This window comes from Scyliorhinus canicula, chromosome 10 (genome assembly GCF_902713615.1).
Source record: "Scyliorhinus canicula chromosome 10, sScyCan1.1, whole genome shotgun sequence".
Lineage (NCBI taxonomy): Eukaryota > Metazoa > Chordata > Chondrichthyes > Carcharhiniformes > Scyliorhinidae > Scyliorhinus > Scyliorhinus canicula.
This window is the reverse complement of record NC_052155.1, coordinates 187,962,263-187,989,103: the sequence shown is the minus strand read 5'-3', so window position 1 is coordinate 187,989,103 and position 26,841 is coordinate 187,962,263. Positions and strand designations below refer to the sequence as shown.

The 26,841-nt window shown below is 46.5% G+C and overlaps 1 protein-coding gene across 2 annotated transcripts in view; it reads left to right on the top strand.

Annotated features, from left to right (window-relative positions):
* The window catches only part of emc2 (ER membrane protein complex subunit 2), a 119,210-nt gene that overhangs the window by 74,629 nt on the left and 17,740 nt on the right, over positions 1-26,841 (top strand). The window contains exons 9-11 of one of the 2 annotated variants that reach the window (XM_038810361.1): positions 5,288-5,398; positions 6,562-6,666; positions 11,256-11,462. In XM_038810361.1, coding sequence (XP_038666289.1) covers positions 5,288-5,398; positions 6,562-6,666; positions 11,256-11,447 — 408 coding nt within the window. In that variant the 3' untranslated portion in view covers positions 11,448-11,462. Of the gene's footprint in view, positions 1-5,287; positions 5,399-6,561; positions 6,667-11,255; positions 11,463-26,841 lie in introns of those variants that run through there. The other variant, XM_038810362.1, reaches the window with a different exon arrangement.

The window sequence follows — 26,841 nt, the reverse complement described above, 5'->3', positions numbered from 1 at the left end:
GACTGTAAAGTGCTTTGTGATATCCTGATGTCATGAGAGGTGCTTTAGAAGCACAAGTCTTTTCTCCCCCAATTGAATGAAAGGTTGGCTTACATTTACGTAGTGCTTTTCATTTCTTTTAAAAAAAATTTTTTTAGAGTACCCAATTCATTTTTTCCAATTAAGGGACAATTTAGCATGGCCAATCCACCTAACCTGCACATCTTTTGGTTGTGGGGGCGAAACCCACACAAACACAGGGACAATATGCAAACTCCACGCGGACAGTGACCCAGAGCCAGGATCGAATCTTGGACCTTAGCGCCGTGAGGCAGCAGGGCTAACCACTGCGGCACCATGCTGCCCTGTGCTTTTCATGCCCTAAGGACATCCCATAACATGTTTCAGCCAGTTAAGTACTTTTGACGTGTAGTCACCGTTGTAAGGTAGCAAATTTGATGGCCTATTCGCAAACAGAAAATTCCCAAAACGGCCTAGTGGTAATATCCAGATAACTGTTTGTGGAACCTTCCCGCACACACATTGCCTTACAGAGGACATGAAACTGAGAAATGTTATAAACAGTGGGAAGGATAGTGCCAGACTTCAGGAAAACGTAAAAACTGAAAAAGCTGGAATTACTCCGAGGGCCTGGAAGCATTTGTGGTGAGAAATGGAATTAGGGTTTCAGGTCCATGATCTTGTGTCAAAATTGGAAAATGTTAGAGATGTAGCAGCCGATTGGTTGTGTGCAGTATATTTCCTGCGAATGTATGGAAATGTGCAGCATATGTTGTGAAGCTATCGTCATGGCCCAGTCCAAAGATGCGCAGGTGAGGTGGATTGGCCATGCTAAATTGCCCCATAGGGTGGGGTTGGAGGAATAAGACGGGGGATTGGGTCTAGGTAGGGTGGTCTTTCGAATGGTCGGCTCAGACTCGATAGGCCGAATGGCCTCCTTCTGCACTGTAGAGACTCTGATTCTATGGTGCATTATTGAGTTGAGAGAGTAGCCAATCCAAAATAGGCCAGGTATTGAAACGCTGAGCCTGGATACAGAAGGACATACAGAGCATTCAGCTCCTAGCTGTGAATCTACTTTTGATTAGATAGTCACTAATAAATCTAATAATGAATTCAGGAGAAACCTCTTCAGTCAAGAGAGTGGTGAGAATATGGAACCTGCCACAATGTGAAATAGACTCAGATGAAGCTAGCTAAACCTGAGAGAAACAATGATAGACGGTTATGGAAGGAGGTGTATGTATAGCATTAACACCGGCAAGACAATTGGACCGGCCTTCAGTGGCGTAATGTAGGGGATGACACTCACAACGTGGCTCATGCTGGAATACATTTTGCTCCTTTTCTTGGTTCCACGGGCTGTTTATTCCTTGAAAACTTATGATAGTTATCGGAATGGAGGCCTTTTGTTACTGAAATGGCCAAAAAAAGCAGGGAAAAGAAAGCTTGGAGCAGAAACCCTTCGATGGAGTCTGATGCCTCTCAAAGTTCAAGTGGGATGGCGGAGTCGGTTTCTGTTTCTCCGTCCACCCACTAACGGTCGAGGTTCTCTAACCCTAACCCTAACCCTACCTGGGTGAAAGAATTTGAAAAGCACCAACAGGAAAACAGGTCCAGAAGGCAACATCTCCGAATTGTTGATTAAGAACATAGAACATACAGTGCAGAAGGAGGCCATTCAGCCCATTGAGTCTGCACCTACCCACTTAAGCCCTCACTTCCACCCTCTCCCCGTAACCCAATAACCCCTCCTAACCTTTTTTTTTGGTCACAAAGGGCAATTTAGCCTGGCCAATCCACCTAACCTGCACCTCTTTGGAGTGGTGGGGGAAACCGGAGCACCCGGAGGAAACCCACGCAGACACGGGGAGAACGTGCAGACTCCGCACAGACGGTGACCCAGCGGGGAATCGAACCTGGGACCCTCGTACTGTGAAGCCACAGTGCTATCCACTTGTGCTACCGTGCTTGCCGGAGTGCAGCTCAGTGTTTTTTTAGATAATGAGCTTAGATTTTTTTTTGTTTGGGTTTGTTAAATGTAGGTTTTAGGTTTAGGGTAAGTTTTTATTTGCTTTGCTCCTATTTGTATTTGGGTGTGGTCGCACTGGAATGGTGATGGTGTTGTTGCGAGGGGAAATGGGGGTGTGGAGGTAGTTTACTGACGGTGTCTGTGGGTTTTTCCTTTGACTTGGCTTGGTGGCCGGTCTGGGGGAATCTTTTTGCTTTCCTTTTTCAGTGCCCCTTGGTTCACCTCTCCTGGTTGAAGAGTGGGAGACCTCCAATTTGTTTGGTCACGTGGAAGGTTAGGGGTTTGAACATCCCAGTGAAAAGATGAGGGCATTTGTTCGTCTCAAGATTTTAAACTCCAATGAAGTGTTTTTCAAGAGACCCACGTGTGGATCAGAGCTGCATGATACAAATTTCATTAACTTCCTGTTGGCCTCCCTCCCTAATCTAGATTCACATCAGTGTATTTTCGATGGGGACCTGAATTGTGTTTTGGACCCTAGATTGGATCGTTCCAAGCCTAAATCTCTTGTTCCATCCAGGATGGCCAGAGCATTGCCATCTTTCATGACTCGGATAGGGGGGGTGGATCCTTGCTTTTTACACCCAAGCAATAAAGACCTTGTATTGTTTTCACCTGTCCAATAATCGCGTATTGGTCTTTTTGTTTTAGACACGGCTCTCTTCCCTTCACTGATGGCAGCCGAGTACTCGGCAATTGTTATTTCACAACATGCCTCGCACTTTACTGATTTGTTTCTAGAGTCTGGCCCTACTCAACGTCCACCGTGGAGATTAGATACTACATTGTTAGCTGATAAAAAATGTTGTGAGCTGTTGTCCACCTCCATAGACGGCTATATAAAATCTAACAGTTCCGATTCAATCTCGCCTTCCACCCTGGGAGGCTCTGAAGGCAGTCCTCAGTGGGGACATTATCTCTAACAGAGCAAATTTGTTCAGGAAATCGAGGTTGGAGCAGTAGAGGGTGGTGGATTCCATTCTCGAGGGTGATCACCAGGACTCGCTTGATCCTACACCAGAGCTATTGGCAAGTAGACAAAAGCCTATAGATCCAGTTGGAACTATTGTCAACGGGCAGAGCGGTAAGTCAGTTGCAGCGTTCCAGGGGTAGTTTTTATGAATGCGGGGAGAAGACCTGTCCCCGACTGGCTCACCCGCCCCAAACAGCTGGCAGCCTCCGTGGAGATCACACCCGCCCCAAACAGCTGGCAGCCTCCGTGGAGATCACACCCGCCCCAAACAGCTGGCAGCCTCCGTGGAGATCACACCCGCCCCAAACAGCTGGCAGCCTCCGTGGAGATCACACCCGCCCCAAACAGCTGGCAGCCTCCCTGGAGATCGCACCAGCCCCAAACAGCTGGCAGCCTCCCTGGAGATCGCACCAGCCCCAAACAGCTGGCAGCCTCCGTGGAGATCACACCCGCCCCAAACAGCTGGCAGCCTCCGTGGAGATCACACCCGCCCCAAACAGCTGGCAGCCTCCGTGGAGATCACACCCGCCCCAAACAGCTGGTAGCCTCCGTGGAGATCACACCAGCCCCAAACAGCTGGCAGCCTCCCTGGAGATCGCACCAGCCCCAAACAGCTGGCAGCCTCCCTGGAGATCGCACCAGCCCCAAACAGCTGGCAGCCTCCCTGGAGATCACACCCGCCCCAAACAGCTGGCAGCCTCCCTGGAGATCACATCCATACTCAATTTGGGTGCCAATCTTGTCTCCCTCTCTCTCTCTCTCTCTCTCTCTCTCTCTCTCTCTCTCTCTCTCTCTCTCTCTCTCTCTCTCTCTCTCCCCCTCTCCCCCCCCCCTCCCCCCCTCACTCAAGTCTCTATTTCCCCTGCTTCCTGCCTGTTAAATGTTGTCTGCTGCCCCTCCCCAATGCTTGAACCGGAGGTGATAGTATCTCTCAATGCTCAAAAGGCATTGACAAGTGGAATGGGAGTATTTATTTGAGATTCTTGGGAGTTTTGGATTTGGCCATAAATGTATTTCTTGGATTCATCTGTTGTATAAGGCCCCCACTTCCAGTGTTCACACGAATGCCTTGAATTCTGAGTATTTTCCCTTGAATAGGGGCACTAGACAAGGCTGTCCACTGTCCCCACTCCTGTTCTCTCTTGCAATAGAGCCGCTCGCTATGGCACTGAGGCCTTCTGGTAAGTAGAGGGGGATTAGTCAGGGAGGGATTTTCCCTTCTTTCCTTTGGCGCCACCTTCTTCCTTGATGAGGAAGATTCTGCCTCTGGCTTGGCCTGATGGGGAGCCTATTTTGTACCTATATGGTCAGATCATTTGGATTCTGCACCGTTGAGTGGTGTGAGGGTGAAATGGGAAGGTGAATTGGGTCCCATTCTGACTAATGAGGTGTGGAGTGAGGCCCATCATAGGGTCAACTCATGTGCTCGACTGAGCCTGATTCAGTTTAAGGTATTGCATAGGAGGCACTTGACTAAGGCAAGGATGAGCGGGTTCTTTGCGAATGTTGAGGACACTCAGCAAGGATGAGTGTTGAGGACACGCTGTTCTCGTGGGCCGGCTTACCATACGCATGTGTTCTGTCCTGCCCCAGACTGATGGGCTTTAGGCTTCATTCCTTAATACCATGTTGGAGATATTCCATGTGGATGGTGGATTCGCTGGTGATTCACTCTGGGGTAGAGGCAGATGTTGTCGCCTTTGCCTCATTGATAACCCGGAGGCGAATATTGCCGACTGGAGGTCTCCCACTCTACCCTGTGTCTCTACTTGGCTGAGTGACTTAATGCCATTCCTGCTTTTGGAGAAGGCCAAGTTCACCATCGGAGGGTCAGTGGAGAGGTTCTATCTAAGATGCCAGCCATTTATTTCCTATTTTCAGGATTTATTCACCATCAGAAGTTAGGGGGTTTAGGTTAGTTTTTGTATTTAAATTAATTAGATGTGTGTTTTTCTCTTTTGTGATGTTTTGCCCTTTTTTCTTTTTGCTTCTGGTTTGTATTAATTATGATATAAAATGTTTTAATAAACATTTAAAAAGGCCCAATTGGGCTGAATGGCTTGCTTTTTTTGTGGTAAAATCTACCTAACCACAATGCCAAAACCATTCCAAAGTTGTTCTAACTGGATCACGAGAAGGCACTTCAGATTTTACAAGACAAATGTAAATAGTTCATCAAGAACTGCGTGCTTCTAATCCAAGAGCACAGTGCATGGCTTCAAGGTGTATTGCAAACCCAGTCATTACATTTCATTATTCTTATAAGCTTCTGTGTCTTGCAGGTGAAATACACCCAAGGTGGATTGGAAAGCTTGGAAATTTCTCGGAAGTATTTTTCCCAGGCACTGAAACTAAACAACAGAAACATGCGTGCTTTGTTTGGGCTTTACATGGTAAGCTGGAACATGTTGAGTGAATTTTCCCCTCGTACAGTAACGTCATATGGTAGCTCAGTGGAGAAGTTAGATCGCTTTTCATTCATAACCATAGTAACCATGACAGAGTGATAGAATGATACAGCACAGATCGACACCATTCTGCCATCATGTCTCTGCTGGCCCTTTGAAAGAACTATCCCATTAGTCCCACTCCTCTGCTCGTTCCCGAGAGCCCTGCAATTCTGTTTTATTTCTTAGCTAATTCATAGAATTTATGGTGCAGAAGGAGACCATTCGGCCCATCCAGTCTGCATCGGCCCGTGGAAAGAACGCCCTACCCAAGCCCACACCTCCACCCAATACCCGTAACCCCACCCAACCTTTTTAGACACGGGGAAATTTATCACGGCCAATCCATCTAACCTGCACATCTTTGGACTGTGGGAGGAAACAAGAGCACCCGGAGGAAACCCACGCAGAAACGGGGAGAATGTGCAGACTCCGCACAGACAGTGACCCAAGCCGGGAATCGAACCTGGGACCCTGGAGCTCTGAAGCAACTGTGCTAACCACTGTGCCTCTGTGACTCCCTCCTATTCTATTTCTTTTTGGAAGTTATTATTGAATCTGGTTTCTATCAAGCATCCCGTTCCAGATCACAATTCACTATTTAAAACAAAATACCCTCAATCTGTCGCCGCTGATCACTGATAATCCTGACATTGAAAACAATTTCTCCGTGTCTGTTCTATCATTTTGAACACTCAATTAACTCTCCCTTAACCTTCTCTGTTCTTGAGAACAATCCCGACTTCTCCGGTCTCTCCATGTGCGTTGAAGAGTTGGAAGAAGCGGTCTGTCAGAATTTGATGCCTTTATTTCACCTGTATTACGTACATTTTCTTTGCACTAAACAGTAACGCAATGCTGTTGGAACATTCTGAAACGTGTTTCCACTTGGGGATTTTGAATGAAATAGATTCTTTGTGCTTCTAGTTTGCACGATCTCTGTTTTGCCAGTGAAAGCTCTGGATGGTCAATGGCAAAATCCAAGCAATATCCCACCTCGTGCTAAGGTGTACTCTAGCACAGTAAAATGGAAAATGTTATTTTGCACAATACACACCCAATGCAGGAATAAGTTGAAATGATGTTTTTCTTCTCCCCTTCCTTTGCAGTCGGCAAGTCATATTGCATCTAACCCTAAGGCTAATGCTAAAATGAAAAAGGACAATTTGAGGTATGCTACTTGGGCAGCTACACAGATCAACAAAGCCTATCAGGTGAGTAAGAAAATAACACTATGTGCTAATTTAATCACCTTTGCCCCAGTCCCATTCTGGTTGAACTTCGTTGAGATGATGAGGAGTAATGATAGAAAGAGGTAAAAACTTTCAACTGTGCACAAGGGAGATGGTAAAGAGAAGTTGCTTCGGATACTGGGATGGGCTGGTGTACAGTGTGGCTTCACAAAAGAACAAAGAAAATTCACAGGAACAGGCACTTCGGCCCTTCCAGCCTGCGCCGATCCAGATCCTTTATCTAAACCTGTTGCCTATTTTCCAAGGTCTACTTCTCTCTGTTCCCCACCCGTTCATATATCCGTCCAGATGCATCTTAAATTATGCTATCGTGCCCGCCTCTACCACCTCCGCTGGTAAAGCGTTCCAGGCACCCACCACCCTCTGCGTAAAAAACTTTCCACGCACATCTCCCTTAAACTTTTCCCCTCTCACCTTGAAATCGTGACCCCTTGTAATTGACACCCCCACACTTGGAAAAAGCTTGTTGCTATCCACCCTGTCCATACCTCTCATAATTTTGTAGACCTCAATCAGGTCTCCCCTCAACTTCCGTCTTTCCAATGAAAACAATCCTAATCTACTCAACCTTTCTTCATAGCTAGCACCCTCCATACCAGGCAACATCCTGGTGAACCTCCTCTGCACCCTCTCTAAAGCATCCACATCCTTCTGGTAATGTGGCGACCAGAACTGCACGCAGTATTCCAAATGTGGCCTAATCAAAGTTCGATACAACTGCAACATGATCTGCCGACTCTTGTACTCGATACCCCGTCCGATGAAGGCAAGCATGCTGTATGCCTTCTTGACCACTCTATCGACCTGCGTTGCCACCTTCAGGGTACAATGGACCTGAACTCCCAGATCTCTCTGTACATCAATTTTCCCCAGGACTCTTCCATTGACCATATAGTCCGCTCTTGAGTTAGATCTTCCAAAATGCATCACCTCTCATTTGCCTGGATTGAACTCCATCTGCCATTTCTCTGCCCAACTCTCCAATCTATCTATATTTTGCTGTATTCTCTGACAGTCCGCCTCGCTATCTGCAACTCCACCAATCTTAGTATCATCTGCAAACTTGCTCATCAGACCACTTATACCTTCGGCCAGATCATTTATGTATATCACAAACAACAGTGGTCTGAGCACGGATCCCTGTGGAACACCACTCGTCACCTTTCTCCATTTTGAGACACTCCCTTCCAGCACTACTCTCTGTCTCCTGTTGCCCAGACAGTTCTTTATCCATCTAGCTAGTACACCCTGAACCCCATACAACTTCACTTTTTCAATCAACTTGCCATGGGAAACTTTATCAAACGCCTTACTAAAGTCCATGTATATGACATCTACAGCCCTTCCCTCATCAATTAACTTTGTCACTTCCTCAAAGAATTCTATTAGGTTTGTAAGACATGACCTTCCCTGCACAAAACCATGGTGCCTATCACTGATAAGTCTATTTTCTTCCAGATGTGAGTAGATCCTATCCCTCAGTATCTTCTCCAACAGTTTGCCTACCACTGACGTCAAGCTCACAGGTCTATAATTCCCTGGATTATCCCTGCTACCCTTCTTAAACAAAGGGACAACATTAGCAATTCTCCAGTCCTCCGGGACCTCACCCGTGCTCAAGGATGCTGCAAAGGTATCTGTTAAGGCCCCAGCTATTTCGACCCTCGCTTCCCTCAGTAACCTGGGATAGATCCCATCCGGTCCTGGGGACTTGTCCACCTTAATGCCTTTTAGAATACCCAAAACCTCCCCCTTCGTTATGCCGACTTGACCTAGAGCATTTAAGCATCCATCCCTAGCCTCAATATCCATCATGTATCTCTCCTTGGTGAATACCGATGCAAAGTACTCATTAAGAAGCTCACTCATTTCCTCTGACTCCATGCATAAGTTCCCTCTTTTGTCTTTGAGTGGGCCAATCCTTTCTCTAGTTACCCTCTTGCTCCTTACATACAAATAAAAGGCTTTGAGATTTTCCTTAACCCTGATAGCCAAAAATATTTCATGACACCTTTTAGCCCTCTTTATTGCGCATTTGAGATTTGTCCTACTTTCCCGATATTCCTCCAAAGCTTCATCAGTTTTGAGTCGCCTCGATCTTACGTATGCCTCCTTTTTCATCTTAGCTAGTCTCACAATTCCACCCGTCATCCATGGTTCCCTAATCTTGCCATTTCTATCTCTCATTTTCACAGGAACATGTCTGTCCTGCGCACTAATCAACCTTTCCTTAAAAGACTTCCACATTCCCGAGCTCCTGCCGGATTTTGTTATAGTTGGCCTTTCCCCAATTTAACACTCTTCCTTTAGGACCACTCTCGTCCTTGTCCATGAGTATTCTAAAACTTATGGAATTGTGATCACTATTCCCAAAGTACTCGCCGACTGAAACGTCAACCACCTGGCCGGGATCATTCCCCAATATCAGGTCCAGTATGGCCCCTTCCCGAGTTGGACTATTTATATACTGCTCTAAAAAACTCTCCTGGATGCTCCTTACAAATTCTGCTCCATCTACGCCTCCAACACTACATGAGTGCCATTCAATGTTGGGGAAGTTAAAATCTCCCATCACAACCACCCTATTGCTCCTACATTGTTCTATAATCTGTCAACATATTTGTACCTCTACTTCACGCTCGCTTTTGGGAGTCCTATAGTAAAGTCCCAACAATGTTACTGGACCCTTCCTATTTCTTAGCTCTATCCATATTGCCTCAGTGCTCGAATCCTCCATCATGCCCTCCTTAACCACAGCTGTGATATAACCTCTGACCATCAATGCAACTCCTCCACCCCTTTTACCTCCCTCTCTATCCCTCCTGAAGCATCTATACCCTGGGATATTTAGTTGCCAGTCTTGCCCATCCCTCAACCAAGTCTCAGTAATACCAATAACATCATATTCCCAGGTACTAATCTAAGCCCTAAATTCATCTGCCTTACCTGCTACACTTCTCGCATTAAAACAAATGCACCTCAGACCACCTGTCCCTTTGTGATCATTATCTCTTCCCTTGCTACTCTTCCCCTTAGTCACATTGAGTTTATTGTCTCGTACCTTACTGGCTTTAGTTGCTGCTTCTTTACTGACCGCTAACTTCCTAATCTGGTTCCCGTCCCCCTGCCACCTTAGTTTAAAACCTCCCCAACAGTGTTAGCAAAAGCACCCCCGAGGACATTGGTTCCAGTCCTGCCCAGGTGTAGACCATCCGATTTGTAATGGTCCCACCGCCCCCAGAACCGGTTCCAATGTCCCAAAAATCTGAACCCCCTCCCTCCTACACCATCTCTCAAGCCATGTATTCATTCTGACGATTCTTAAATTTCTACTCTGTCTGTTTTGTGGCACTGGTAGCAATCCTGAGATTACTACCTTTGAGGTCCTACTTTTTAACTTATCTCCTAACTCCCTAAATTCTGATTGTAGGACCTCATCCCGTTTTTTACCTATATCGTTGGTGCCTATATGCACCACGACAACTGGCTGTTCACCCTCCCCCTTCAGTATGTCCTGCAGCCGATCTGAGACATCCCTGACCCGTGCACCCGGGAGGCAACATACCATTCGGGAGTCTCGTTTTCGACCACAGAAACGCCTGTCTACCCTCCTTACGATTGAATCCCCTATGACTATAGCCCTGACAGTCTTTTTCCTGCCCTTCTGTGCAGCAGAGCAAGCCACGGTGCCATGAGCCTGGCTACTACTGCCTTCCCCTGGTGAGACATCTCCCCCAACAGTATCCAAAACGGTATACCTGTTTTGGAGGGAGATGGCTACAGGGTGTACCTGCACTGCCTTCCTGCTCTTTCTCTGCCTTTTGGTCACTCATTCCCTGTCTCCCATACCAATCCTAATCTGCGGTGTGACCAATTCACTGAACGTGCTATCGACGACCTCCTCAGCATCGCGGATGCTCCAAAGTGAGTCCATCCGCAGCTCCAGAGTCGTCATGCGGTCTAACAGGAGCTGCAGCTGGACACACTTCCCGCACATGAAGGAGTCAGGGGCATCGGCCGCGTACCTGAACTCCCACATTGAGCACGAGGAGCATAACACGGGTCTGGGATCTCCTGCCATTTTTACCCTTTACCGTAACTCGCGTAGCATTGTGTGTGAGAAATCTGTTGGGTGATTTTGTGAGGGCTTCCACCACTAAAATCCACAATGGGACATCAGGTCGCTTGTATGTTCCCTCGCAGGGTGTGAGTGCCTGCTGTCCCGAATGTGCATAGTCAGTGTCTCTGCAATGAAACATGGAAGTACCAGCAGGTACACTATTTTAGTATTTTAGCAGGTTTAGTATTTCAGTTTCAGAGCTTGCGTGGTAGCAATTGAGTTTAAACCTTCAGAGTTAGCTGGTCCAGTGTGATAACTACTCGGCCACAGTTCACAAATATACTTGGCAGGCGATTGACTAAAAGGTGAATATTTAGTGTTGACCTTAGGTGCTATGAATAGATTCTTGATTTGTAAAGTTAGGCAGATGGAATATTGATGATTATTTAACAGTGCAGAAAGCTTCACCATCTCAAATTCTTCTCCACAGTTCTTCGAGAAATCAGGTGTGTTCTCTTATCGTTTCGCCATTGGCCTATTAGGATTATTGCAGCTAGTGAAGTTACCAAACAAAAATACAGACTGCAGGATTCTTATAAAATATAAACAGAAAATGCTGGAAATAGTCGCAGGTCAGGCAGCATCTGTGGAGAGAGAAACAGTTAACGTCTCAAGTCAGTGACCTTTCACCTCCACCTGCGCTGCCAGACCTGAGTGTTTTCTGCATTTCTACTTTTATTTCAGACTTCCTGCGTCTGCCGTATTTTGCTCTTGTATTAGATTGTCATGGGATTTGTCTGGGATATATCCAAATATCCTTATACAGCCACGTTTTATAAAATCTCAAACTAATATCGTTTCCCGAGAACAATCGCCTGTGTGCGTGTGATAGGGAAGGTATATTTTACATGATACAATGTGATCACTGAGAGTCACTCTGTTCCAAGTAATTGTACATTTGGCAACCAGAATTGTTTTTAACTTCTTGGAAGGTCTGATCAAATGAAAAATGTATTGTCTCGTGAAATTTTTAATCTGTAAAATGTTGGCATGTTGATTTTGGATTATCCTGGCCAGTAGCAGCTTTCCACTTCTGTCTGCTCTGTGTACATGTGGCACCTGAAGTAAAATAAGAGTGAGCTGCCGTATCCACCACGTGCTTCTTTGGAAAAGATATTCAGCTTCAGTTCCCCTCAATCCCGGCAGTTTATCCGGATTACCACATACTTTGAATTAAAAACATCTTTTGAGTACTGGAGTAGTGGACAAATGTTTGTTTTTTTTATACTGTTTAATTAACTTGCAGGATTGGGGGTTGCTGATGTGTTCTGACTATCAATAATTTCCCATTAAAAGGTGGTGCTGAGCCATTAGCGGAACCTCTGCATTCTGTGGTGAAGGTTTTCCCCATAGAGAGAAAGTTCCATGATTATGACCCAACAACAATGAATGAATGGTGATATCTTTCCAAGTCAGGATGATGTGTCACTTGGAGGCGAAGGTGTACTCCTACACCTGCTGTCCTTGACCTTCTAGGTAGTAGTAGGCTGAAGCTTGCCTGGGAGGTGCTGTTAGAGAAACCTTGGTGAGTTGCTACATTGCATCCTGATGGTGGACACTGCTCCGGTTCTGGCTGCGTAAGTAGTTAAGGTGGTGGAGAGTTTTCAGATCAAGCAGGTTGCTTTGTCCTGGACAATATTGTGCTACTTTGTTGTTGTTGGAGCTGCACTCATCCAGACAAGTGGGGGATATCTCATCGAACTCCTGACTCGTAGGTGGTGGACAGATTTTTGGGATTCAGGAGGTGAGTTACTCGCTATGAAATATCCATCCTCTGACCTGCATTTGTGGCCTCCATAAATATGGGGCTGGTCCAGTTAAGCGACTGGCTTTTGGTGACCCCCTCGGTGTTGATGGTGAAGGATTCAATGATGGTCATGCCATTGAATGTCATGGGGAGGTGGTTACACACTCTCATTGAAGAGGATCATTGCCTGGCACTTGTGCTGCATGAATATTATTTGCCACTTTTCAGCCCAGGTCATGCTGCACATGGACACAGACTACATAACTATCTGAGGAGTTGCAAATGAACACTTCAAATCATTAGTGACCATCCTCACTTCTGACCTTACAATAGAGGGGAAGTCATTGATGAAGCAGCTGAAGATGGTTGGGCCTAGGGCACTACCCTGAGGAACCCCTGCAGTGATGTCCTGGAGCTGAGATGATTGAAACCACCACAACCATGTTCCTTTGTGCCAGGTATGACTCCAGCTAGCGGAGAGGTTTTTCCCAATTTTACTCTGGCTCCTTGATGTCACACTCGATCAAATGCTACCTTAATGTCAAATGCAGTCACTCACGCCTCACCTCCGGATTCCAGCTCTTTTGTCCATGTTTGAATTAAGGCTGTAATGTGGTCAGGAGCTGAGTGACCCTAGCAGACCCCAAACTGCATGTCACTGAGCAAATTATTGCTGCGTTAGCCCTAGTTGAGGGAATTGTCAACAACACCTTCCATCATTTTGCTGATGTTTGAAAGTAGACTGATGAGACGGTAGTTGGCCGGGTTGGATTTATCCTGGACATATTTGGGTAACTTTCTGGAATACATGTCTTCAGTGCTATTGCTAGAATATTGTCAGGACCCATAGCCCTTTCAGTATCCAGTGCCTTCAGCCATTTCTTGATACGTGTAGAGTGACTTGAATTGACACAGGAGTCAAATTGGCTGAAGACTGGCATCTGTGATGCTGTGGACCTCCGGAGGAGGAGGCAGAGATGGGTCATCCACTCAGCACTTTAGCTGAAGATTGTTGCAAATGCTTCAGCCTTTTCTATTGCACTGATGTGCTGGACTCCCCCAAGATTGAGGATGGGATATTTGCGGAGATGTCTCCTCTTGTTAGTTGTTTCATTGTCCACCACCATTACCAACTGGATGTGGCAGGACTACAGAGCTTAGATTTACTGTAGTGGAATCGCTTAGCTCAGTCTGTAACCCCTGCAGTTCAGCCTGTAAGTATTCCTGTATTATAGCTTCACAAGGTTCACATTACATTTTCAGGCAAGCCTCGTTCTCATCCCCAGGATTGATGCCCTCAGCTTGATAGTAATGGTAAAGTGGGGGATATACCAGGCCATGAGGATACAGAATTGTGGTTGAATTTAATTCTGCTGCTACGGATGGCCCACAGCACCTTATGGATTGCCCAGTTTTAAGCTGCGAGATGAGCCTATCTCATTTAGCATGGTGTTCTCTGTATGCCAATGGCATTTTGTCTCTCCAGGGATCACTCCTACTTACACTGTCATGGATAGATGCATCTGCAGCACGTAGATTGATGATAGTATCAAGTAGATTTTTCCCTCTTATTGATCTGTTGTCACCTGTTGCAGACTGAGTCTAGTAGCGATGCCCTTTAGGACCCGGCCAGCTCGGTCAGTAGTGATGGTACCGGGACACTCTTGGTAATGGATGTTGAAGATTGCCAGGGTACATTCTACGCCCTTGCCACCCTCAGTGCTTCCTCTTAGTGGTGTTCAGCATGGAGGAGTACTGATTCACCAGCTGACGGTGGTGGGGGAGGGAGGTAGATGATAATCAACAGGAAGTTTTCTTGCCCATGTTTGGAACAGTGAGCTCTCTCTTTACACTTTTCAGTATAAATCAGATGAATAAATTAACTAATAAACTAATTAACAATTTAATACCCTCTGAAAGGGATAGGGCTCTCTTTATACTCTTGTAAACAAACCAATAAAACAAATAAACTAACACCTTGATAACCCCCTAAAGGGCAATGCAGAAACGTTGAAAGAAACGTATAAAAATGCTATTTTGGGGGCTCCAGCCCCCGTGGCCCTCACGAGTCACAGAAGTTGCCCAGGCTACCGGCACAGTAGCACAGTGGTTAGCACTGTGGCTTCACAGCTCCAGAGTCCCGGGTTCGTTTGGGGGCTCCAGCCCCCGTGGCCCTCACGAGTCACAGAAGTTGCCCAGGCTACCGGCACAGTAGCACAGTGGTTAGCACTGTGGCTTCACAGCTCCAGAGTCCCGGGTTCGATTCCCGGCTTGATTCACTGTCTGTGCGGAGTCTGCATGTTCTCCCCGTGTCTGCGTGGGTTTCCTCCGGGTCCTCAGGTTTCCTCCCACAAGTCCCGAAAGACGTGCTGTTAGGTTAATTGGACATTCTGAATTCTCCCTCTGTGTACCCGAACAGGCGCCTGAATGTGGCGACGAGGGGATTTTCACAGTAACTTCATTGCAGTGTTAATATAAGCTTCCTTGTGACAAAGATTCTTATTAATAACTGGGGAAATTCACATTCTCCTTGTGTCTGCGTGGGTCTCACCCCCAAAACATAAAAAGATGTGCAGGCTAGGTGGATTGGCCATGCTAAATTGCCCCTTATTGGAGAAAAAAAGTAATTCGGTACACTAAATTCAAAATAACAAAAATAAATGCGGAAATTAAAAAGTCAACTGATCAAATTGAAGTGATAGCCTGTAAGGTACACTGTAACAAAAACTACAACAGAAACTTATCCAATTAAAATGTCACAGCCTCTTCATATAAGCTGAACCTTTTAATTAAACAACGGCCTTCATCTGTATATCTTTAACAACATAATTGACCCATCATTAACATGAACTTGGGTATAAGGGACATAATCTCAAATCTGCAGAATGTACTAAACAATGATAAGGATAGGACTGATGAACGGGACAAACATAAGGCAGATTAATCAGTTTGGAAGGAAGAATGAGGCGAGGCAATGTCACCGTAGGTACAAGATTAAAAGCAGTGCAGGAATTGAGAGAGCTGAGGGTACACTGACACAAATCGCTGCAGGTGGAAAGTTGTTAAAACAGCAAATGGGATTCTGGGCTTTACTAGTTGAGACATAGAGTGCAAAGAGAAGAATTCTGAACCTTTCTCAATCAGTGGTTAGGTATCAGTTGGGATTTTGTGCCCAATTGTGGAAGAATATTAAGGCCCTAGAAAGGGTGCAAGGTGTACCCTTTAGAATCCAGAGTCCCAGCAATGCAGAAGGAGGCCATTCAGCCCATTGAGTCTGCATGGACTCTCTGAAAGACAACCCTTCTAGGCTCATTCCCCACCCTAACCCCACCTAACCTTTGGACACTTAAGGTGCAATTTAGCACGGCTGATCCACCAAACCTGTACATCTTGTGGGAGGAAACTGGAACACCAGAAGAAAACCCACGCAGACACGGGGAGGAAGTGCAAACTCCACACAGTCACTCAAGGCCGGAATTGAACGCGGGTCCCTGTGAGGCAGCGGTGCTAACCACTGGGCTGCCCATTTTCCAAAATAATTTAACTCGAGTAGTATCAGGGATGTGGGAGCTTGATTACGTGAAGAGGTTAAGGGGGTTGGGATTGTTGTCCATCGAGTGGAGGTTAACATAGAGAAATACAGCACAGAACAGGCCCTTCGGCCCACTATGTTGTGTTGAACTTTTGTCCCAGGTTAATCATAGATCATAGAATTTTGGACACTAAGGGCAATTTATCATGGCCAATCCACCCAACCTGCACATCTTTGGACTGTGGGAGGAAACCGGAGCACCCGGAGGAAACCCACGAACACACTGGGAGGATGTGCAGACTCCACACAGACAGTGACCCAAGCCAAAATCGAACCTGGGACCCTGGAGCTGTGAAGCAATTGTGCTATCCACAATGCTACCGTGCTGCCCTTAAGAACAAATTAATCTACACTCCATTATTCTACCATAATCCATGTACCTATCCAATAGCCGCTTGAAGGTCCCTAACATTTCCGACTCAACTACTTCCACAGGCAGTGCATTCCATGCCCCCACTACTCTCTGGGTAAAGAACCTACCTCTGACATCCCCCCTATATCTTCCACCATTCACCTTAAATTTATGTCCCCTTGTAATGGTTTGTTCCACCCGGGGAAAAAGTCTCTGACTGTCTACTCTATCTATTCCCCTGATCATCTTATAAACCTCTACCAAGTCGCCCCTCATCCTTCTCCATTCTAATGAGAAAAGGCCTAGCACCCTCAACCTTTCCTCGTAAGACCTACTCTCCATTCCAGGCAATATCCTGGTAAATCTCCTTTGCACCTTTTCCAAAGCTTCCACATCCTTCCTAAAATGAGGTGATCAGAACTGCACACAGTACTCCAAATGTGGCCTTACCAAGGTTTTGTACAGCTGCATCATCACCTCACGGCTCTTAAATTCAATCCCTCTGCTAATGAATGCTAGTACACCATAGGCCTTCTTCACAGCTCTATCCACTTGAGTGGCAACTTTCAAAGATCTATGAACATAGACCCCCAAGATCTCTCTGTTCCTCTACATTGCCAAGAACCCTACCGTTAACCCTGTATTCCGCATTCATATTTGTCCTTCCAAAATGAACAACCTCACACTTGTCAGGGTTAAACTCCATCTGCCACTTCTCAGCCAGCTCTGCATCCTATCTATGTCTCTTTGCAGCCGACAACAGCCCTCTTCACTATCCACAACTCCACCAATCTTCGTACCATCTGCAAATTTACTGACCCACCCTTCAACTTCCTCATCCAAGTCATTAATGAAAATCACAAACAGCAGAGGACCCAGAACTGATCCCTGTGGTGTGCCACTGGTAACTGGCTCCAGGCTGAATATTTGCCATCCACCATCACTCTGACTTCTATCGGTTAGCAAGTTCGTTATCCAACTGGCCAAATTTCCCACTATCCCATGCCTCCTTACTTTCTGCATAAGCCTACCATGGGGAACCTTATCAAATGCCTTACTAAAATCCATGTACACTACATCCACTGCTTTACCTTCATCCACATGCTTGGTCACCTCCTCAAAGAAGTCAATAAGACTTGTAAGGCAAGACCTACCCCTCACAAATCCGTGCTGACTATCCCTAATCAAGCAGTGTCTTTCCAGATGCTCAGAAATCCTATCCCTCAGTACCCTTTCCATTACTTTGCCTACCACCGAAGTAAGACTAACTGGCCTGTAATTCCCAGGGTTATCCCTATTCCTTTTTTGAACAGGGGCACGACATTCGCCACTCTCCAAACCCCTGGTACCACCCCTGTTGACAGTGAGGACGAAAAGATCATTGCCAACGGCTCTGCAATTTAATTTCTTCCCATAGAATCCTTGGATATATCCCGTCAGGCCCGGGGGACTTGTTTATCCTCAAGTTTTTCAAAACGCCCAACACATCTTCCTTCCTAACAAGTATCTCCTCGAGCTTACCAGTCTGTTTCACACTGTCCTCTCCAACAATATGGCCCTCCTCGTTTGTAAATATTACTGAAGAAAAGTACTCGTTCAAGACATCTCCCACCTCTTCAGACTCAATACACAATCTCCCGCTACTGTCCTTGATTGGACCTACCCTCGCTCTAGTCATTCTCATATTTCGCACATACGTGTAAAAGGCCGTGGGGTTTTCCTCGATCCTACCCGCCAAAGATTTTTCATGCCCTCTCTTAGCTCTCCTTATCCCTTTCTTCAATTCCCTCCTGGCTATCTTGTATCCCTCCAGCGCACTGTCTGAACCTTGCTTCCTCAGCCTTACATAGGTTGTCTCCTTCCTCTTAACAAGACATTCAACCTCTCTTGTAAACCATGGTTCCCTCACTCGACCATCTCTTCCCTGCCTGACAGGGACATACATATCAAAGACACACAGTACCTGTTCCTTGAACAAGTTCCATATTTCACTTGTGTCTTTCCCTGACAGCCTATGTTCCCAACTTATGCACTTCAATTCTTGTCTGACAGCATTGTATTTACCCTTCCCCCAATTGTAAACCTTGCCCTGTTGCACGCACCCATCCCTCTCCATTACTAAAGTGAAAGCCACAGAATTGTGGTCACTACCTCCAAAATGCTTCCCCACTAACAAATCTATCACTTGCCCTGGTTCATTACCAAGTACCAAATCCAATATGGCCTCCCCTCTGGTAGGACAATCTACGTACTGTGTTAGAAAAGCTTCCTGGACACACTGCACAAACACCACCCCATCCAAACTATTTGATCTAAAGAGTTTCCACTCAATATTTGGGAAGTTGAAGTTACCCATGACTACTACCTTGTGGCTTCGGCACCTTTCCAAAATCTGTTTCCCAATCTGTTCCTCCACATCTCTGCTGCTATTGGGGGGCCTATAGAAAACTCCCAACAAGGTGACTGCTCCTTTCCTATTTCTGACTTCAACCCATACTATCTCAGTAGGCAGATCCCCCTCGAACTGCCTTTCTGCAGCTGTTATACTATCTCTAATTAACAATGCCACCCCCCCCCCCCCCCCCCACCTCTTTTACCATCCTCCCTAATCTTGTTGAAACATCTATAACCAGGGGCCTCCAACAACCATTTCTGCCCCTCTTCTATCCAAGTTTCCGTGATGGCCACCACATCGTAGTCCCAAGTACCGATCCATGCCTTAGGTTCACCTACCTTATTCCTGATGCTTCTTGCGTTGAAGTATACACACTTCAACCCATCTCCTTGCCTGCAAGTACTCTCCTTTGTCAGTGTTACCTTCCCCACTGCGTCACTGCACGCTTTGGCGTCCTGAATATCGGCTTCCGTAGTTGCTGGACTACAAATCCAGTTCCCATTCCCCTGCCAAATTAGTTTAAACCCTCCCGAAGAGTACTAGTAAACCTCCCCCCCCAGGATATTGGTGCCCCTCTGGTTCAGATGCAACCCGTCCTGCTTGTACAGGTCCCACCTTCCCCAGAATGCGCTCCAATTATCGAAATACCTGAAGCCCTCCCTCCTACACCATTCCTGCAGCCACGTGTTCAACTGCACTCTCTCCCTATTCCTAGCCTCGCTGTCACGTGGCACCGGCAACAAACCAGAGATGACAACTCTCTGTCCTGGCCTTTAACTTCCAGCCTAACTCCCTAAACTTGTTTATTACCTCCACACCCCTTTTCCTACCTATGTCGTTGGTACCAATGTGCACCACGACTTCTGGCTGCTCACTCTCCCCCTTCAGGATCCTGATGACACGATCCGAGACATCCCTGGCCCTAGCACCCGGGAGGCAACATACCTTCCGGGAGTCCCGCTCGCGACCACAGAATCTCCTATCTATTCCCCTAAACATTGAATCTCCTATTACTATTGCTTTTCTATGCTCCCCCCTTCCCTTCTGAGCCCCAGAGCCAGACTCAGTGCCAGAGACCTGGCCGCTAGGGCCTTCCCCCGGTAGGTCATCCCCCCCCCCCCCCCCCCCCCCCCCCGCAACAGCATCCAAAACGGTATACTTGTTTTGAAGGGGAACATCCACGAGGGACCCCTGCACTGTCTGCCTGTTAGTTTTCTCTCCCCTGACTGTAACCAGCTACTCTTGTCCAGTACCTTGGGTGTGGCTACCTCCCTGTAACTTCTCGATAACCCCCTCTGCCTCCCGGATGATCCGAAGTTCCTCCAGCTCCAGTTCCCTAACACGGTCTCTGAGGAGCTGGAGTTGGGTGCACTTCCCGCAGGTATCGTCAGCGGAGACACCGGTGGTATTCCTCACCACCCACATCCTACAGGAGGAGCATGCAACTGCCCTAGCCTCCATCCCCTCTTACGTTACAGAATATAGCTGCCCTGTAGGCCAACTGGACCTCCGTCCTCCGACTCTGCTCCCAGTCGGCTGCACTCTGTAAACTCCTGGCTTCCTTCTCGCTCTTTACGGAAATGAAATGAAAGGAGCACCTTGCTCCCTCCTCACCTAACTCCCACAGTCACCAAACTCTCACTATAGCACTCAAATGCACCAAGTTCAGCACTCCCTCAGTCACCAAACTCTCACTGTAGCACTCAAATGCACCAAGTTCAGTACTCCCTCAGTCACCAAACTCTCATTGTAGCACTCAAATGCACCAAGTTCAGCACTCCCTCAGTCACCAAACTCTCACTGTAGCACTCAAATGCACCAAGTTCAGCACTCCCTCAGTCACCAAACTCTCACTGTAGCACTCAAATGCACCAAGTTCAGTACTCCCTCAGTCACCAAACTCATTGTAGCACTCAAATGCACCAAGTTCAGCACTCCCTCAGTCACCAAACTCTCACTGTAGCACTCAAATGCACCAAGTTCAGCACTCCCTCAGTCCCCAAACTCTCACTGTAGCACTCAAATGCACCAAGTTCAGCACTCCCTCAGTCACCAAACTCTCACTGTAGCACTCAAATGCACCAAGTTCAGCACGCCAGTGCAAACAAAAGGGAGACTTAATTAGGTGTTCAATATTCTGAAGGATTTTGATAGTGCAAATGAGGACAAAACTGTTTCCTGTCAGTAACATGAGGATACAGATGTAAGATAATTGGCAAAAGAATTGAGAGTGATTTAAGGGAGCAAGTTGTTGTGATGCCTGAAAGGTCAGTGGAAACTGGTTCAATAGTGACTTTCAGAAGAGAATTGAATAAATGCTTGAAAACAGCAATTTGGCAGGGCCTGTGAAAAGAACAGGAGAGTGGGACTAATCGGACAGCTCTTTCAAAGAGGCGGCATATACATGATGAGTTGAATGATTTTCATTTGTGCCATAAGGTTCTCTGATTCAACGGACAACATTAGCTTGCATTAAAATAGCAGCATTTACACGGGTAAAAAGATCCAAGGTGCTTCGCGCCAATGTTACGATCTGATACCATGCCCCATCGAGATATTAGGCGATCTAAAGCTTGGTGAAGTGGACCTGTTTTTGAGGAACAGCTTATAGGAAGAGAGAGAGGTTTTTTTTTGCAATAAATTTAGAGTACCCAATTAATTTTTTCCAATTAAGGGGCAATTTAGTGTGACCAATCCACCTACCCTGCACATCTTTGGGTTGTGGGGGCGAAACCCACGCAAACACTGGGAGAATGTGCAAACTCCACACGGACAGTGACCCAGAGCCGGGATCAATCTGGGACCTCGGCGTCATGAGGCAGCAATGCTAACCACTGTGCCACCGTGCTGTCCGAGAGAGAGGTTAAGGGAGGGCATTCTTGAGGGTTTGAGGTGTAAGCAGCTGAAACCAGTTCAATGAAAACCGTAGATAAGGAAACAGCCAGAATTAGTGAAACCGGTTGAAAGAATGCACCCTGAACAGAATCTTTTGGTTGTACCTTGCCAGCTGTGTGAGGTCGGGCTGTCAAACCAGCAAAACGGGCGCACGCATGTGAAGATAAGTTGCATTTGTCTCCAGTGGTTGTTAGTTTGTTTAGTTTTCAAGTTGAACTCGCTTTGGCAGTGGTACAGGCTTATTGCTGTGACAAGATGTTCATGGCACCAATTCGACTGCTCCAAGAAAACTGAAATCCTTCATGAAAATAACAGAACTTTTGTCTTTTTAATGATTCATTCCAGAGTCCACGAGGGTGCTCGCAATTTAATTGGCCCCAAATATTTGCCCCCTCCCTGTTGTGTTGAACGTTTTAGTGAAGCGGGCACTCCACTGACTGCCACAGATTAATTTGAAGATCCTGTGCAAGGTGGTCTTGTGGGTGATGATTGCATCTGAAATCTGGTCATTTCAGCGACTTTAACGATCTGCCTGGATTGTCATGTTTTGGATCTCGCTTCTTGAGAAAAGTTTGCATTCTACCAAGTTGTGATTTATTTCCGAATGCGATGCCAAAGTTCTCCATGCTACTTGAAAAGAGATCATGTTAACATCTGATCCCTTTTCACTCATTGTGGGGACCTAAGGGGCAGCAAAATGGTATCATGTGTGCTTTGATGCAATGTCAGCTGGATAAATTATAATGCGGCAACAGTGATTTGTGAAGATGCAACCCTATATTAACCGCAAGGCAGCTGTTTGACCAAATTGGCGATTGTTTCCTCCACATTCCGGTTCGAAGACCAGAAAAGATTTAGTATTTGTCAGGTAGCTGCACTAATCACAATAGATCATTTAAAGTACAGCAGGGCACGTCCTTTGTCAGCTGTTGTATAAACGTAATGATTAAACTCATCACAAACCAATCTGTTCTATCAACATAAGGACTTCATTATTACTGATATATTAAATTAACTCCATGCTCATGACTGTAAATCAGGGGATTAGTGGGTGCTCCATGGAGGATGAGAATATACGAGTGTCAGTAGCTCACAGGATTGTAATAGTTTTCAAATGGGGCTAATTTATGGATGGGTGAGATCTTGCTTTGCTGCTGCTATCATCTGGATGACCCGGTGAGCTGCCATTTAGCTGAAGATATCAGATGTATATTTCTGCATTTTTAAAGTATATCAAGGAATATGAAGTGCAGAAAGCCAGTGTGCCCTTTCAAAAAGTTGTTTTTGTACACACTTTTTAAAAAGCTTGTAAGTTATTACACATCCACGGTGCGGAGTGTTTAACACATAGTGCCTGTGCAGTAGCTTCCAGCTGTTACACGGTCACGCACCCCAGTAGCTCAGCGGGAACGTTGGTCAAAGCTTTGTCATTTGATCACCTATGTTTTCAGCCCAGGCCAAGAATTAATTCCTTTACAGAGTATTTTATGGGGATTTAAAATCAAATACATACATGAATCTTTATTGTCACAAGTAGGCTTACATTAACACTGCAATGAAGTTACTGGGGAAATCCCCTAATCGCCACATTCCGGCGCCTGTTTGGGTACACTGAGGGAGAATTCAGAATGTCCAATTCAGCTAACAGCATGTCTTTCGGGATTTGTGGGAGGAAACCGGAGCACCCGGAGGGAACCGACGCAGACACGGGGATAACGTGCAGATTCAAGCCTGGAATCGAACCTGGGACCTGGCACTGAAGCAACAGTGCTAACCACTGTTCTACCGTGCTGCCATTGACAGAACTTCCATGATTTTACACTTACACTCGAAAATGTGTTCTGGTTATTTAGCAGCATTTCCAAAGCTCAGGTTGATCCTCGTTTCAAATGCTCAAAGCTGGGAGCAGATTGGTTCATATCTTTATATATCTTTATATAATAAAACAAAATTGCAGACTTGGTACTGGTGAGTGGCCCAGTTATTGGGAACATGGCAGTAAGTTGCTGGTGTGATTAGAAGACAATTTGGGAAAATTTGATATTTTTCTTTCGAATTGTTCAGTTTTTCCATAGTGGGTGAGTAGAGAATAGTCTCTACTCTTTGTCCCACCCCATTCATGTGGGTTTAGAGTCATCCCACCCTCCACATGTGCTTTTAGCAGCCCATGAGCTGAGGGAGGGGCTTTGACTAGGAGGCGGAGGGTGTGACAGTAGAGAGGTGGAGGTAGACGGTCTTGGTGATGGAGCGCATGTGGGGTTGGAACCTCCGCTCAGGATTAAACTGGACACCGAGGTTGAGAACAACCTTGTCCTGCCAGAGACGGTGGCCGGTGGGGGAGGTATGGTTGGGATCCGTGGTGAGGGAATGGGATTGGTGACAAGATTCTGCCAATATTTAACCGGAGGAAAATGCAGCTCTCCCTGCGTTTAATCTCCGAGACAGACAGCGGAGAGGTTCAGTCAAGTGATGAGATTGGAACCTGATGGCCTGTTTCGAAATGATATTACTAAGGGACCAAATTTAGATGAGAAATAGGAATGAGGTCAAGAATAGATCACTGAATACCAAAGAATGTTTTTGAAACACTCTCCACCCACAGAACTTGATCTTTTCCAGCCTGAGGAATTTCACGAGGCCGCCCACCTGGTTTCAGGGGCCCCGAGTCCCTCCATCCAAGAAGGATCCGTCTCCGGGCTACCAGGGAGGCAATGGCCGAAGCGTCGACCTCTCTCGCCCCCTGGACTCCCGGATCCTCCGACACTCCAAAAATCGCCACTTCCGGACTCGGGACCACCTTCACCCTCAACACCTCAGACATCACATCATCGAAACCCTGCCAGAATCCCTCCAACTTCGGACAGGCCCAAAACATGTGGACATGGTTCGCAGGCCTACCCACGCACCACCCGCACCCATCCTCCACCCTCTCAAAAAACCTAACCATCCTGGCCACTGTCGTGTGTGCTCCGTGGACCACCTTGAACTGAATAAGGCTAACTTTGCACGTGATGAGGATGCATTCAGCCTCCTCCCACAACCCAGCCACCAACTCGCTCCCAGCTCTTCCTCCCACTTATGCTTAACTATTCCTATCGGGGGGGCAGCACGGTGGCGCAGTGGTTAGCACCGCTGTCTCACGGCGCTGTGTTCCCAAGTTCGATCCCGGCTCTGGATCACTGTCCATATGGAGTTTGCACATTCTGCCCGTGTTTGCGTGGGTTTCGCACCCACAACCCAAAAGATGTGCAGGGTAGGTAGATTGGCCACGCTAAATTGCCCCTTAATTGAAAAAAATGAATTGGGTAATTTAAATTTTTTTTAAAGTATTTTTTTTAAAAAACTATTCCTATTGGGACACCCTCCCAATCCATTAGCTCTTTATAGATTTCCGACACCCTGCCCTCTCCCACCCCAGTTTTCGACACCACCTTGTCCTGCAGACCCGGGGGTGGCAGGACGGGAAAGGACAACAAATGCTTCCTAACATAATCCCTCACCTCCAAATACTGGAACCCATTCCCGCTGACAGCTCAAATTACTTTACCAACCCCTCCAAGCTCGAGAAGCTGCCCCCAATGGATAAGTCTCCAAACCGCTCAATCCCCACCTTTATGGAGGCAGGTCTTTAATATATTGGCAAGAACTAGAACACAAAATTGATTTGCTGCACTGTTTGTCAAATTGTCTTCTGTTATGTGGGAGACTGAATTTATCTAAAAGGATTTGATGATCTCGCCCATCTGAAGGAAATGAGTTTCAACAAAATATCATGGTCCAGTGGGTGGGAGGTTCACTACATTTTTACCATATCTTGTAAACTGAGGGTATGTAACCGCCCAACGCATGAGAAACTGTCATGCCCAGGAAACCTGAGGGCTGGCTGTTAGGATAGTGCCTAAAGAACAAAGCTCATTGATCCGTGGGCTGCCCGTTGTACACCCTCCTCTCCCAGGAGCGCAGCTGATAGGTACATAATAAAACTTCGCTTTTATATTCATCACCCAGAATTAGCAATGTGATGACATTTAAATCTTGTACATGACAGCTGAATTTAGCCGGGCAGTCGTGTGGCACTTGTGTATCGATGGCTTTTGCAATAGTGTTTTGCCCGGCAAGTGAGTGAATTATCAGGAAAAACTTAACAGGTTATAAAGTTTTCCACTGGAAATCAGAGTCCGTTAACATTATAAACGGGTTTGATAGGGTAGACATACAGAAGATGTTTTGTGTGAGATACAGTGGCAAAGTGGTTAGCATTGCTGACTCACAGCTCCAGGGACCCAGGCTCAATTCTGCCCTCGGGGGACTGTGTGGAGTCTACACGTTCTCCCTGTGTCTTTGGATTTCCACCCAGTGCTCCGGTTTCTTCCCACAGTCCAACGGTGTGCAAGTTAGGGACATTGGCCATGTTCAATTGTCCCTTAATATCCAAATCGTTAGGTGGGGTTGCGGGGATACGCTTCTGCACTTTAGGGATTCCATTCTATTCTCTGAAACTAGGGACTATTTATGCCGCAGTGACTAAAATCCAATTGGGAATTCAGGAGAAACTTCTTTCCCCAGAGAATGGTGAGAATATAGAATTCATAGAGTTATTGAGGTGAATAGTATAGATGCAGTTAAGGAGAAGCTAGATGAACACGGGAGAAAGGAATAAAAGATTATGTTGGTTGGGTGAGAGCAGCACGTGGTGCAGTGGTTAGCACGGCTGCCTCACGGCGCCAAGGTCCCTGGTTCGATCCCGGCCCTGGGTCGCTGTCCGTGTGGAGTTTGCACATTCTCCCCGTGTCTGCGTGGGCTTCACCCCCACAGCCCAAAGATGTGCAGGGTAGGTGGATTGGCCACGCTAAATTGCCCCTTAATTGGAAAAAAATTAATTGGGTACTCTAAATTAAAATAAATGTTGGCTGGGTGAGAAGTAGAGAATAGGAGGAGTCATGTGTGGAGCTTGAGCCCTAGTTCAGATCTGATGGACCAAATGGCTGGTTTCTGTGTTATAAATACGATGTAATTCTTCTTTTTTCGTCTCCAC